The 15,701-nt window shown below is 38.5% G+C and overlaps 1 protein-coding gene across 1 annotated transcript in view; it reads left to right on the top strand.

The window, feature by feature from the left end:
• Window positions 1-15,445, top strand: part of LOC121732015 (ras-related protein Rap-2b) — a 64,038-nt gene extending 48,593 nt beyond the window's left edge. Inside the window, exon 3 of the mRNA XM_042121756.1 lies at window positions 14,997-15,445. Within this exon, the coding sequence (XP_041977690.1) occupies window positions 14,997-15,320 (324 nt within the window). The 3' untranslated portion in view covers window positions 15,321-15,445. The remainder of the gene's footprint in view (window positions 1-14,996) is intronic.
• The last annotated feature ends 256 nt before the right edge of the window (window positions 15,446-15,701 follow it).

Raw genomic sequence — 15,701 nt, 5'->3', positions numbered from 1 at the left:
TTTGTCGCCATCATTAAGATAATATGCATACATGCCGAATTACAGCTTTGAAGGCCCTATAGTCTCTGAGAAAAACCACGGACAGACAGACAGACACACAGACGGATGGACAGACCGAAACTATACTGATATGCTTTTTGTTTGTAGAAAAAAGAGAAAAAAAGAGATTTTTTTGTTAAAAAATAAACACCTTTTTTTTCGGAGAAAAGTTTATTTTTTACCATACATTATTTTACCATAAAACCACATTACCATAAAAAAAAAAAAGATTTTATATACCATTTTGTCGCCATCATTAAGATAATATGCATACATGCCGAATTACAGCTTTGAAGGCCCTATAGTCTCTGAGAAAAACCACGGACAGACAGACAGACACACAGACGGATGGACAGACCGAAACTATAAGGGTTCCTTGTTGACTACGGAACCCTGATATGCTTTTTGTTTGTAGAAAAAAGAGAAAAAAAGAGATTTTTTTGTTAAAAAATAAACACCTTTTTTTTCGGAGAAAAGTTTATTTTTTTAATAAACCCAATTGATTTTGAAACTGACACTGGTAGTTAAGCTTTTCTGGGTCCCAGTGACCAAATCGAGACGCATCCCATGACTGTTGAAGGGTGGGGACGGGGTCCATACAAAATCCCCCATAGGTCTTTGGCATGGAGATACTTTGAGTCCCGAGAAAGGACAGGATAGTTTTTATCCCGGAAAAATGTAATCCCGATAAACTAATTTTGGCGCAACGGAGTTGTGGGCGTCCGCGTCATCTAGTAAAATTATAAATGTGAAAGTGTGTCTGTCTGTCTGTTACCTCTTTACAACCAATTCACTGAACCGATTTCGCTGAAATTTCGTAAGGAGATACTTTGAGTCCCGGCAAAGGACATAATATACTTTTTATCCCGGAAAATGTACGGTTCCTAGTATTCCATATTGCATTAAATAGGTAGAGTAGACCTACTTCCCTAAATATACATTCACAATTTTGCGTTACAATGTCATGTTTACTTCAAGGGCTGGGCACATATCGTGTTGGCTAATTTCAGGTTAATTTTAGAATGTGTACACCCATTTTCGGGTTGAGGTCGTTAAATATTTATTCAATCTAAATTAAATTGGAAATTTATGATACAACAATCAGCTATTTAAGGGTTTAGTACATAAAATAGGGGTTTTATTTTTGCATAATATAATATAACTAGCTGTTGCCCGCGACTTCGTCCGCGTTAGCATAGTAGATCACATGACACATCCCAAGTATTATTTATTATACAAAAATATTCAATGTACAGAATTGAATTTCCTACGATTTTATTACTTAAAGATGTTGCGCGCGGCTTCGTTTGCGTAATTTAGGAATTTCACGCAACCGTACATTGTACCGCGAAAAATAGCCTATGTCCCTTCACGTGGTCTATTCTTCATGTTTGCCAAATAACATAAAAATTGCTCCAGTAGTTCTTAAGATCATTTCCCCCGTTTTTCCCACATTTTCCTCTATTTCTGCGCTCCTTTTAGTCTTAGCGTGATAAAATATAGCCTATTGCCTTCCTCAATAAATGGGCTACCTAACACTGAAAGAATTTTTCAAATCGGATCAGTAGTTCCTGAGATTAGCGCGTTCAAATAAGCCCTTTCATATAATTTCCCCCGATTTTTCCATATTTTCCTCTATTTCTTCGCTTTTATTAGTTTCAGCGTGATAAAAAATAACCTATGGCCTTCGTCAATAAATGAGCTATCTAAAATTGAAAGAATTTTTCAAATCGGACCAGTAGTTTCTGAGATTAGCGCGTTCAAATAAGCCCTTTCATATGATTTCCCCCATTTTTTCCACAATTTCCTCTATTTCTTCGCTCCTATTAGACTTATCGTGCTAAAATATAGCCTATAGCCTTTCTCAATCAATGGGGTATCTAACACTGAAAGAATTTTTCAAATCGGACCATCAGTTCCTGAGATTAGCGCGTTCAAATAAGTCCTTTCATATAATTTCTCCCGTTTTTTCCACATTTTCCTCTATTTCTCCGCTCCTATTAGTCTTAGCGAGATAAAATATAGCCTATAGCCTTCCTCGGTAAATAGGCTATCTAACAGTAAAAGAATTTTTTCAAATCGGACCAGTACTTCCTGAGATTAGCGCGTTCAAACAAACAAACAAACAAACTGCAGAATTATAATATTAGTATAGATATACTAGATGATGCCCGCAACTCTGTTGCGCCAAAATTAATTTATCGCGCGGGAACCGTACATTTTCCGGGATAAAAAATATCGTATGGCCTTTCCCGGAGCTCATAGTATCTCCATGCCAAATTTCACCAAAATCGGTTCAGCGGTTTGAACATGAAGAGGTAACAGACAGACAGATAGACAGACAGACACACTTTCGCATTTATAATATTATCCTTAACCTTCATATCCTTACTGTTAAATGTTAAGACATTTTTGTCGAAATTAAAATCAAAAATCAAAATTGTTTTATTTCTGAATAAATCTAAAATAAATATTTTCAGAATGTACTATCGAGGAATTTGATTCCTATGCAATTGACAGACCAACGTTATTTGGTCGAATATGTCAATTCAATGTTAATTGTGATCTGTCAGCTGGGTTTGACGTAACGCAACCAAACTACTTAGGTCCCCGATTTGCATAGGAATCAACACTTCTCTGATAGTACATGGTGCCTACCACCGGTTCGAGAACGCGCTCGAAGAGAAGAACCGGCGTAAGAAACTCGCACGGGTGACGGGGCCCACCTTTTACCAAAAAAGTGAGAAAAATAATTATTTGAAACTACTAGAATTATTTTGTACTCGTACCACGGAGCGTAACTAAAACTGAAGAATTTTTTCATGATTTCCAAATAATAGAATGTCATAACGTAGTCGAGGGTAAATCTTTTCTACATTATACAGTCTACAGTTCTATACAATGATGTGTAGAAATGTGAAATCGTCACAGTTTTGCATTATAAACGTATTCGTATTAACTGCCAGACGTCAACGTCGGGGCTTCCCCTTTGTGCAGTGAATACTGGAAATGAGACGCATTTTTCAATGGAATTTTGAACTTATTGTGTTTAAAATACAGTAGAAATTATAATGGCGTTTTTTTAAACTTAATGGTGGAAATCTGGGTTACATGGTTTTTCATCTATGTGCTACATTTCATTTAAAAACGTATTATATTCGTAACGCGAGAAATAGTAGAGTATGGAATTTAAGCCTTTGAAATTAAACAAACGAATCGCCAAATGATCAGACTTGGTCACAACGGCGTTAAATACTTACATTTAAAATGTAAATGTTAAGTTCGTTTATTCAAATGAAGGACGTTTGGCGCTATGTAGGGTCTTTCGTGTCAAAAGTCGTGTCAGTGTTCCTAAAGACATAGTGACATTTGGAAGCTATTTCGTGACATACGACAGCTGTTTGACACGATAGACCCTACGACTACATAGCGCCAGACAACCCTCATTTGTGTAAGCTGCCAAAAACAAGTACATAGCTTCTAGTATTAGCTTCATGGCTTCTAGACACAAATCATGTCGCGTAGCGTCGATGTGGATTTTTTCTGAACGATTCTAATCGCTGACATATTCTATCTGAAGCCATCCAGAAGTCCAAGTTATAACATATTTAAATCTTCAATATATCCCCCTAAGCTTCATTTTAGAAGTCACCGATATTTTCCCATTTCCAACAGCATGGCTCATCCACGGCAAATGGATATGAATTACTTTTATTGCCGGTAGGAGCGTCCGTGGCCTAATGGGTAGACCTTTGGTTCGCACTCTTAGAGGGTGCAGGTTCGAACCCGGGTGGAGGCGTGTACCTATGAGACATTTTCTGATCTCAAGTACAAAATACGGACGCTCGTACGGTGAGGGAAAACATCGTGAGAAAACCCGCACATAGTTGGTCCCAGACGTATTGACTAGTTCTTTCCTCTGGACTAGGCCGACTATGATGCGAGAATGCCGTATGCGCTTGGGCAACCATACGGACATTTAAAAATCTGATCCCTGGCACTACAGTATTTGAGGAGTGGTTACTTGGCTCTGAAAAATACTGTATAAATCATCCACAACGGATATAAATCATCCATATTGCCGGTGTCTTCGTTTAATAAAATACACGAAATGAATCAAGCCGTGACACAGCTGTGATTACCCGAGGGGCCAAGCCTGTATGTTTGTTACACTTTAGCTTCATAATAACATACTTCGTAACATCCATACTAATATTATAAGTGCGAAAGTGTGTCTGTTACTTCTTCACGCCCAAACCGCTGAACCGATTTTGCTGAAATTCGGTATGGAAATACTTTGAGTCCCGGGAAAGGACGTAGGATATTTTACATAAGAAAAATGTTCAGTTCCCACGCGATAAACGAATTCTGCTATACAAAATATTTATGTACTTCATATTAACGTAAGTAAATACTAAATATATAGGTACTTTAACACTTATTTAATTGGTTAATAAGGGCTACAGTAGCTGTTTCTATTTGAGTCAAGATAAACAATAAAATAAACAATTTTATTATGTATCTACTATTTTTTTGACACTATCTCTACCTCTATCTCTATTCTGTACCTAGAGATAGATGTGGATGTAGTCAATTAATGTAATGTATAATAAGTAGTGTCCGACCGAAGGTCTATTTTTGGCCGAAGCCGAAGCCGATTAATCGGCAATCGCCACAACCTTCGGCCGAAGCCGAAGCCGAAGGTTTATAATCTTTATCTCGACTCTCAGTAATTAATTTTGTTTAAAATTGTCTATAAGCTACAATGAATATTAAAATTATATCAAAACTTCAGTATTGAAGGTTTACCTCTATATTGAATGTTTCATATAGAAGTTGATTAAAATTAAAATAATAAATTAATTGGGATATAAAGTGCAACAACAAGTACAATATAACCTTAAAATACCATACAAGTGTTTGGAACAAAAAACTCCCATCGCGAAAAAAACTGTGAGTACATATTGAATACCACTGCAACTGCTCCCTTTATTAACATCTTCAACATTCAAATCTCACTAGCTAAATGATCATTACCACCTACTGTATTCACCACTTTTATAGCAAATAAACGAATTGAATTGAATTGTGATTTATTTATTAATTATTTGTAGTCTGGTTAAGGAATGACTCAAAGGAGGGTATTGAGTGCGTGAGCGGGAACCTAAGCGATTTCTACTGGAACTTATTCAGGGTGCTTAATGACAAAACATACTAAAAGTCCTGACGTCTAGGGGGTGAGCTGGAGGGAAGGGAGGGTGACAAAAGTCTAAATTTTTAGTTTTTGGCTAATACCTTAAAAACGATGCGTGTGGCAATAACGAAATAAAAGCTTATTCAATTCTCTATAACTATGTGATTCTATATAGTTTTTCTAAATTCTCATTCGCTTTTTTAACTACACGCTATGGAAGTTTCAGAATTGCTCTCAGGCATCTACATTAGCCGCTGCTACAATCCCTGGTGCAGTGAAAAAATATATTATTGTTTTAGTGAAGCCTCAGGCGCTGGCAAGTCGCCTATTGTTCTTGGCGTCAAGAAATTACCTAAATTTTTCCACCCCCACTCTTGAGGGGTCAGCTCATTCCCAAATGTTTTTTATACATTTAACTAAGCAGGCTAACAATTAGTGTATGTTCCAACTGATGGAAGCTGGTTACCGTAATGCCTTGCGTCGGCTGCAACACCAGGGGTGCTACTGGTGCGTTGCCGCGTCAAGGGGTGTAATGAGGGGATGGGGGGATGTGCTTACATCTCACTTACTGAACGCTGGATAGAAGCGGTAAAGCTATTATTCAATCAGAATTAGAAAGGAATATTTAAAAATAAAAAACTTTATTTTTACCTGAGCGTGTAGTATATGTAGTTTTCCTGAGTGTGTGTAGAAAACGAATTCTTAAAAAATTATAGAGAATTTAATATTTTTTTTTTGTAGAACATTTTTGCTGCAACGCATCGTATTTTAGTTATTAGCTAAAAACCAAAAATTTAGACTTTTGTCTCCCTTCCCTCACTCCTGCTCACCTCCTAGACTTAAGGACTTTTAGTATGTTTTATTCTTAAGTACCCTGAATAAGTTCCAGCAGAGATCTCTTAGGTTTCCGCTCAGGCGCTCAAGCATTCTACAACTATTTTATTGACTGTACTGTTGTAAAAAATAATTGACCAATCAATCAGTCTTTGTTTAACTCGATTAGACCGAAACTAGATTAAAAAATAAAATAAACACTAACTTCTTAATAAAAAATTAAATGATTTATTAAGAAGTTAGTGTTTGTTTATTGTATTTGACAGTGACTCCCAATGGCCTCCGCATACACGACCGGTCCGTCGCTCTCTCACAACTCACTCAGTCTTTCGTTCAATTTCGACGGTTGCTCGGACCTTGGTTCTCGGAAAACCACCTTCGGCTCCGTTTCGCCGAAGGTGGTTTTTTTGGCCGAAGGCTTCGGCCGCCGAAGCCGAAGCCGAAGCTTCGGTCGGACACTAATAACAAGGTACAAAAACGTTATATATTTACTGCATTCATAAACTAATTTTTGCTATTGTCATTGTTGTAACAATATCATGACTTTTCTAACATAGAAAGTAAGCAATAAATAGTGCTAGCGGATAAAATGTACAGCATGACTGGTGAGACATGTTCAATACTCGAGGACGTGAAATTTAGCTATTATATTAGTTGAAAAATAATATCAATTGATCACTGAGTAAATGTAGCTTAAAGTTAAATAATGATTTACGAGTACCATGGATTTACCCAACGCATGGACACCGCGCGCGGGATGGGCGCATGCCGCCGCGCCGGCCGCATAGTAATTTACTAAGTGTCCATGATTCATTTATTTTAAGGGTGTACAAAAATTAAGTGCCTAATTTTATTACATAATTATAATGAGAATCGAGTACCAAGTATGTTGATCATGTCTCATCATGTCATGCTGTAGAACTATTCGAATTCCTGACAGTGTCAGGCAATAGAGATATTTAAAATGCCTTTTTACTTAACATGATATATTACTGCAACGTTTTCACGCCATAGGCACCACCAGCATAGACAGTAAACAAAAAGTTTTGTTCGACGTTTGTTAACATTTATGTCTGACTAGCGACCCGCCCCGGCGTCGCACGGGTGTAAAATATATAGCCACTGAAAAAATGAATAAAATCGATAGCCTATGATCCTTCACGTGGTCTGCTTCTCATAATATGTGCCAAATAACATAACATAAGCCCTTTCTAATAAAAATTTTCCCGTTTTTTCCATATTCTCCTATTAGTCTTAGCGTGATAAAATTTTATAGCCTATAGCCTTCCTCAATAAATGGGCTATCTAAAACTAAAATAATTCTTAAATCAGACCAGTAGTTCCTAATATTAGCGCGTTCAAGTTAGCCCTTTCAAATAATTTTACCCGTTTTTTCCACATTTTCCTCTATTTCTTCGCTACTATTAGTCTTAGCGTGATATAATAAAGCCTTTCTCGATAAATGGGCTATCTAACACTGAAAGAATTATCAAAATCCGTTGCGTAGTTTTAAAGATTAAAGGGAACAAAGGGACATGAGGGAAAAAAGCGACTTTGTTTTATAATATGTATAGATATGACATAATATAATACATATCGGATTTTGGTCGCTTTATTTACTGTGGGTGCAAGTATCGCCCTCTGCCCCGAACTTGGCGAAATATACAATTAAGAAAGTTAGTTTTAATTGCATTATGCAGTGTCGAGTCACGAGTGAATGAATGGAGTTACAAACCGAGAATTGATTGATAGTGAATGAATATTCATTCGGAAATGGTGAACGAATGCATAATACGCTTGTTATCTTGCGGACTGCCGCATCGTGTTTGCTGCAATATTTAACTACGGGCACGATTCACGTTGATACACTACGCCAGTAACTGGATTCAATTGTATGATGTATTAGCACAGACCCTATAAAATAGTTAAAGTGAAGTTTATTCTATTAGTCGTTTACTATGCAGTATGCTTAAAGCTAGTTACTTGTATAATATTATTATGATTTATTTAATTGACTTTACTTCGAATAAAAGTTTCGCGTTTCCTACGCAACTTAAAAGTAATTTTGTAAGGTTGAAAAAGTTACATATACTTACTTACATAATGTGTCAACAAAAAGAAACAAGGTAACCGTGTGCTTTGTTTCTTTGCAAAACAACTTCATTAGGTATGTAAACAAACAATAACTGAACAACATTTTTGCTCATATCTATACTAATATTATAAACCAGAAGAGTTTGTTTGTTTGTTTGAATGTGCTAATCTCAGGAACTGCTGGTCCGTTTTGAAAAATTATTTCATTGCTAACACTGAAACAATAGCCTTCCTGGAGAAATGAGCTATCTAAATAGCTCATTTATCGAGGAAGGCTATAATATAATAGCAGCGAAGAAACAGAGGAAAATGTGGAAAAAACGGGAAAAATTATTTGAAAGGGCTTATCTACCAAACTACCGGCGCAATTTTTATGTTATTTGGCACAGATATAGAGAACCGCGTGATCTTCACATAGGCTATTTTTTTCGGGAAAATGTACGATTTCCGTTAAATTCCCAATTTACGCGGGCGAAACCGCGCGGAACGTCTAGTTGAGTATAAAAGTAGGGTAAAGATTTGAGGAACTTTTGTGAATTATTAAATTTTTAAATAAAAATATGGCGTAAACGAGCAAATAGATTGGCTGATAGATAATAGTGTACTTAGAGATTCACAATCTTAAAGCAACACCGACAGTTTTTAACTATCGGTGTCCCCTCTTATAAATATTTCCAAGCCAATGTTACCAACATGGTAACAATTGGTAACATTGTGTGTCAAATAGCTTTCCCAAATCAAAGACAATATAATCACTAGGTTTTATTCCAAACGGAATAGATAGCAACATATATTAATAATTTTGTTAATGTGAAGGTAAATGTGCATGACGGAAAATTTTCAAATGTTTACCAACTTTCCCATGAAACGGCGAGTTCGCAAACAGTTAAACTATGGTTGAACAACGGAACAACAGCAACGGAACAACAGCAACAAAACAACAGCAATACAACAGTCAACACGTAACACGCCGGCAACGCTGGACAGAACCAATATCCGGTGCCTAACTTTGCTGCAGTTTTCGTTGTCTATTTTTAACCTGCAAAATGTGGCGCTAATAATATTTGTGTTTCGTTTTATGCTCAGGTGTTTAGAGGTGTACATGATTTCGGCTTATCGTTTTATATTAATCATCGTAAGTTCATCATTGATTTCAATTTTAAGCAATGTCGCTCTACAATTATTAGTTTAAAGTAGCGAGTTTACGGTTAAATTAATGTTATACCATACTTTCTCAATTAGGTACCCCCGAGTGGCGCACAAACAAGATATATAAATGTTAAGCTTAGATGCTTACTTAATAAAACTCACAAATAATCGACCAAGTGTGAGTTGGACTCGGGCACGAAGGGTTCCGTACCATTATAGAACAAACTTAGGTAAAAAAATGTGTTTTTTTTGTATGGGAATTAATTAATTATTTATTTAATTTGAATTTTATTATTCATTACCAAATTATAAATACAACAGAGTATTTTGTGAACATTTCAAACCCCTACTACCTATTGCCATTATTGATATCGAGCAAAAATAGCAAAAAAATAAATAAGTTTGTTGTATGAGAGCCCCCTGAAATATTTAATTTCTTTCCTTTTTAGTATTTGTTGGTAAAGCGGCTACAAATATACACAATATGTGAAAATTTCAGAAGTCTAGCTATAGTGGTTCTTGAGATACAGCCTGGAGACAGACAGACGGATAGACAGACATCGAAGTCTTAGTAATAGGGTCCCTTTTTACCCTTTGGGTACGGAACCCTAAAAACCTCGCTTGATCATTTACAAACATAATATTATGTATGACTAGAGATTTGGCCCATTTCTAAAATTCTTTTTCAGGTAATCTCGATAGCTCTTTTGATAAGCTAACAATTAAACTTTATCCCTATTGAATATGTTTCTTTCTGTCAAAAAAACCACTTGTTCTACATAACATTACAATCAAAGAAGCGCTCGGCAAGACAGCGCAGATGACGTCCCGGAGGAGAGACGGAAGCGAACGAAGCTTGCAGGACATCATCTCCCTGCTCAAGCAGACTAATCCTACGGAACGGCAATTCCGTAGGATTAGTCTGCTTGACTTGACTTGTTTGTGGCCAAGCAGCTCCACAAACTGCCGGCGGTATCGACGGACCACGTCAACGTCTCCAGCCTGCTCCAGAAGTTCAACATCATGAGGGCAGAGCTGGACGAGATGCGAGGTAGATTGGATGCCTCGGAATCCACCATCAGTGAGTTACGTAGTGAATTATTACAATTAAAAAGTAATAATTCATTATGTAGGTCACCCGAGCATGCGATCGACTCGATAAATATGCGTCGCGGAGCTCAGCGTGACTCGCCGTTTTGCACGTCAGCAAAATCGAGTGGGTCAGCTACAGCCGCCGCCGTCAGCTCGCCGTCCGCGTCACCGCATGACGTCGACACGAAATTGAGGCCATCGACTCCAGTAAAAAATTATGCAAGCGTCGCTGCTTGGCGACGCTTGCATAATTTTTTACTGGAAAAGTCTCTACGCGAAAAGGCGAGGGGTGCAAAGGAGGGCCGCAAGGCTGAAAATCTTCGACTCGACAGGGACGAGAGCAGGAGGTGCGACGAAGAGGGCTTCGTTCTGGTGGAGAGGAGGAAGAAGAGGAAGCCCACCGTCCGCAACCACCGCGGCACCGCACCTTATGTGCCCGAGCTGCGCCTGCGGAGCGAGGTGCCCGCGACGCCGCTCTACGTGTCGCGCCTGCACTGGTCCATGACGGTCGAAGACGTCGTAAACTACATCCGCGAGAAGACCACCTACACCTTGAGGGTGGAACGTCTGCACTCTCGCCACAAAGTGAATTTCAGTTCCTTTGTGGTGAGAGTGCCGACTCAAGTTTTATCCATCTTCGAGGTGGAGGAGTTCTGGCCCGCCGGTGTAGTTTACCGGAGGTTCCGGGGGAGGCTCCCGAACGATGCGCGCATCACGTCGCCGAAAGAGACTTTACGTGATAAAGTGTAGTGTGATTGTGTGTGTGAATGTGTAAATAATATATATTAGGATAAAATTGTTCGGCGTGCATCTGTTGTCTGATTCCCATAACACAAGTTTTTACTTAGCATGGGATTAGACGACGTGATGTACGCTACCTAGCTTTTATACTATTGTATATTATTGTATGCTTAATTAAGAATTTGAAAGAAAATGAAATACAATACAAAAAGGATTTTCCCAACAATTAACCGTAAGCTGTAATGAATAAGTTGGGATTACCGGGCTGAACCGCGGTCGCGCTCAGTGTCAAATTGCTGTCCCCCAGTCCTCTTAATTAAACACTAGCGGGTTCCTTTTGATTAAAATTTGGTTTTCGTTTTATTGCTAGATTAATTATGTGAGATAATTTTAAAATTCTTCTTTATACGTGGACGGTTAGACACTTTGTTAACAAAAATGCAATAGTCGATGACTGCAGAACTGCAGATGAGTGATAAAGAAGACTATAGCTTCAAGCTTTCTATCAGGTGACCCGATTGATCGTTTGCCTCCTTACTTAAAAAAAAACTTTGTACTTAATCGAAGGTAAGGTGCACCTTCAGAACTAGATACATCCTAAAGTAACCGCGACCAAAACTCCATAGTTTCTGGTCGTTCTTACCTCTATATTATACATAGAAATCATATATACAGGAAAACTTTTAGCTTTTATAAAATGACGAAAGTCTAGCTGTGGCTAGCTCTTTGGCCAATATTCAAACAGCCTGTGTAAATTATATAACAAGGCCATGCTATTAAATATAACGTTCGCGTGGGGACAATCGAACACACATAAAATACTTTTGAATTTGTGGCGCAAGCTTTTTAGGCACATATAGCTTTTATCGCCGGCTTTTAGCTCGGCAACCGAACCAAGAAATTCCGTAACGAAAAAAACCACGTTTTTCACGTGGGAGAGCCATGCTTCGGCGTGAGTGGGCTGGCTCGACCGGAGAAATACCACGTTCTCACAGAAAACCGGCGTGAAACAGCGCTTGCGCTGTGTTTCGCCGAGTGAGTGCGTTTACCGGAGGCCCAATTCCCTACCCTATTCCCTTCCCTACCCTCCCTATTCCCTTCCCTTCCTTACCCTCCCCTATTACCCTATTCTATCTTAAAAGGCCAGCAACGTACCTGCAGCTCTTCTGATGCTGCGAGTGTCCATGGGCGACAGAAGTTGCTTTCCATCAAGTGATCCGTTTGCTCGTTTGCCCCCTTATTTCATTAAAAAAAACCTAATAGCCGGTCAGTGCGGCATAGGTCTGCTGCGCATGGTCTTTTCGGTTCGACAGACTTCGGCACGGTGTCTGTGTGCGAGCGACTAGACGTATGCGAAATTGCATAAAATTTATTCTGAATAAAAAAAAAGTTTGAGTTTTTGAGTTTGTTATAAAATGCCTAACACCCTTTAACACACCCAGACTGCCGCGGTAAAGTTATTGCATACAATAGCTTTACCGCCGCAGGCTCCGAGTACCATGTCCATGCGTTTATTTTTTTAAATATAGATCAGTGTGTCCGTAGTAAGGCCGCGTCCCCATCAGACACGGCGCGGCGCCGTCACCGTGTTACGGCACGACGCCGCCACCGTGACACGGTACGGCGCCGCACCGTGTCACGGTGCCGCAAACGGTGCACCACGCGCCCCTATTCTGAGTGAAACTTCTGAACAAAACTTAAACGAGGCACAGATAAATATAGGCCAAGTGCGAGTTAGGCTCGCTCACTAAGGGATTCCGTACCATTATTATCGAGAAAAATAACAAAAAATAATGTTTTTTGAATGGGAGCCCCTTTAATTATTAACTTTATTTTAATGTTACCATCAATTTTTAAAGTATGAATACAATTGAGTATTATGTGAACATTTCAAGTGCCTATCTGTACCGTCCCGTACGCGGCCCCGTGACACGGTGCAGCACCGTGCCGTGTCTGATGGGGACGCGGCCTAATATTAGACGTTTATTTCCTATGGGAGAAAAACTAATGCAACTAAATGGTTGGCTGATGAAAGTCTAATTTGCTTGCAACATAGTATAACGTAATAGGTACGTAGTATTTTAATAAAGTTAAACATAAATACGAGTAGATTACAAAATTCTGTACAAATGCAGCTAAGCAGATTTGATAAAATGTTAAAGTTCCACGGCTTTTTAATTTTTTTTTATTTAGAAGATTTGGGACCGTGTATTGGCTGTTCGCCCATATCCTTTTTTTGCTATCAATCATAGGTTTTCGCACCAAGACACACATATAGACAGACATGTGAAACTCATGACTCTCCTCTTTTTTGTCGCGGTTAAAGAAAGTTAGCTTAATATCATAATATTGTTAATTTACAAATTGGTTTGCAACTACGCCTAGTATAATACTAGCATTTATGCAAAGCTAGGTGGGTGGTTTGTAAGACAGTAATCGCTTTTGAAATGTGATATGAGCCCGAATTAAACTCTACTAAGGCGTCTTCATACGGCTCCCAAACGTATTTGGGTAATCATTTAATTATCCTATACCACGTTACCGAAAATATTAATATCGTATCAAGAGATTATATTTCCCGTATATTTCGTACACGAATACATGTTTTGAGATTTACACGCCTGTAGATAATCCGTTTATGGAATTTAACCCTCGCAAAATGTATTTTAAAATACGATGAGGGATAAAGGTGATCAAAAATCAAAATCAAAATCAAAATTGTTTTATTTCTGAATAAATTTGAAATAAATGTTTTCAGAAAGTCCTACATGATGCCTACCACCGTTTCGGGAACTAACCCGGCGAGAAGAACCGGCGTAAGAAACTCGCACGGGGCCCACTTTTTTACCAAAAAAAGTGAGAAAAAAATTAATCTTTTAAAATAAAGTTTACAATTTTGTAACTAAATATTATATACAATATCCACATACATAATTGTCTTTTTATCCGAATACGTAACCAAAAGGAAGGTGATTTTGGAATATTTATTTACACAACATATGAAAACAAATGCTTTATATAATATAACATTATAAACTAATACAATAAACACTAAAGTTAAACTACAATAAAAAGTAATGAAAAACAGTCAAAATATAAAATAGGTTCTCATCCAGGCTGCCACCCTTAGGGAGAGTGCCTAGAATGCTGGCAACATTGCCCCGCTGTAAAGCCAGGCTTAAATCTTAATAGTTGACCAAAATACGCTCCAGCCCTCTGGTCACCCGTGCGTTCTATGAAGCGGGACGATATAAAATTTTCATAATAATTATCATCTAACGCATGCGGAAAAATATGTAGTCACGGAATTTTGGATTCTAATATTATATTTTGGCTTTAATATTATATTTCTCAAGAGTTAGGTGTTTTAAAAGATTTATTATAAAAAGGTTTATTATAATGAATCCAGTAGATTTATTCTTAAACCTCCATTAAACTCTAAATTATAAGGCAAGGAAGCCTCGAGCAGTGCCGGATCTTAAGTGCATCATTTGCTATGCTAGAGCTAGCAATGCACTAATTGCTTACGGCGATTAATCACAAAATATAATAAATTATTATATTTTGTCGCCTATATTTGTTGTATTGTTGATTAGTCGCCGTAGCAATTAGTGCATTGCTAGAATAATATAAGAAGAGTGCTGTAGTTACGTTACAACCGCAAAAATGTAGTGATGAGCAAAATTGGTCTTGGTCTTGCAAAAACCAAGACCATTCTAAAACTAGAAAACCAAGACTAGTCGACCAGGCAAATTTGACCAAGATCAAGGCCAAGGCTGTACTAGAAATGCCAAGACGAAGATTGCATAATATAATCACTACAAAAATGTCAACTTCATATTCCTTGTTGCAGGTGGAGTTCCACACGACGGAGTCAGTGGTCACGGTGGACTGGGAGAACGGCTTCGTGGAGGCATCCGCGAAAGAAAACATAAACGTTTCCCAGATCTTCAAAGAGCTGCTGGTCCAGGCCAAAGTGAAGTACAACCTGTCCCCCGCGCTGCGGCGCCGGCGGCGGCAGTCCCTCCCCACGGGGCCCCAGGGTCCACCGGGCTCCGCCCCATCACCATCAGCCTCCACCCAGCCCCACGTCCCATCAGCCGCCCAGCTCGCCCACCTCCAGCAGATCAGGGAACGGCACGCGAACAGCAAAAGAAACTCGTGCGTCATCTCCTAAGCTATACGCAATAACAAATTTTGTCTTCCTATACTGTAATTTTGTATTACTTTAACCTCCGTGTAGATATTCGGTGTTTGAGATACAGGTTTATACTATTCGTTCCCTTCCATGTATAGCGTATAAGTAGAGAATGTGCGTTTTTATAATTTTGGACGTGGCGGTAATATCGTGGACGTCCGCGGTAAAACGATAAAATACTGGAAGTAAAATGTGTGGAAATATATGAAGACGCTTTTAAATTTCCGTCGACGATAACTTTTTAACGTGCACGTTAGAGGACATCACGACGTCTACACTCTTCTGCACAAAACGTCCGCGGTGCGTAAAATCGTGGAAGTCGGCTTGTACGATAACGTGACGCCCAGAATTATATATATA

This window comes from Aricia agestis, chromosome 11 (assembly GCF_905147365.1).
Source record: "Aricia agestis chromosome 11, ilAriAges1.1, whole genome shotgun sequence".
Classification (NCBI taxonomy): Eukaryota; Metazoa; Arthropoda; class Insecta; order Lepidoptera; family Lycaenidae; genus Aricia; species Aricia agestis.
This window is presented reverse-complemented; position numbering and strand designations above follow the sequence as displayed.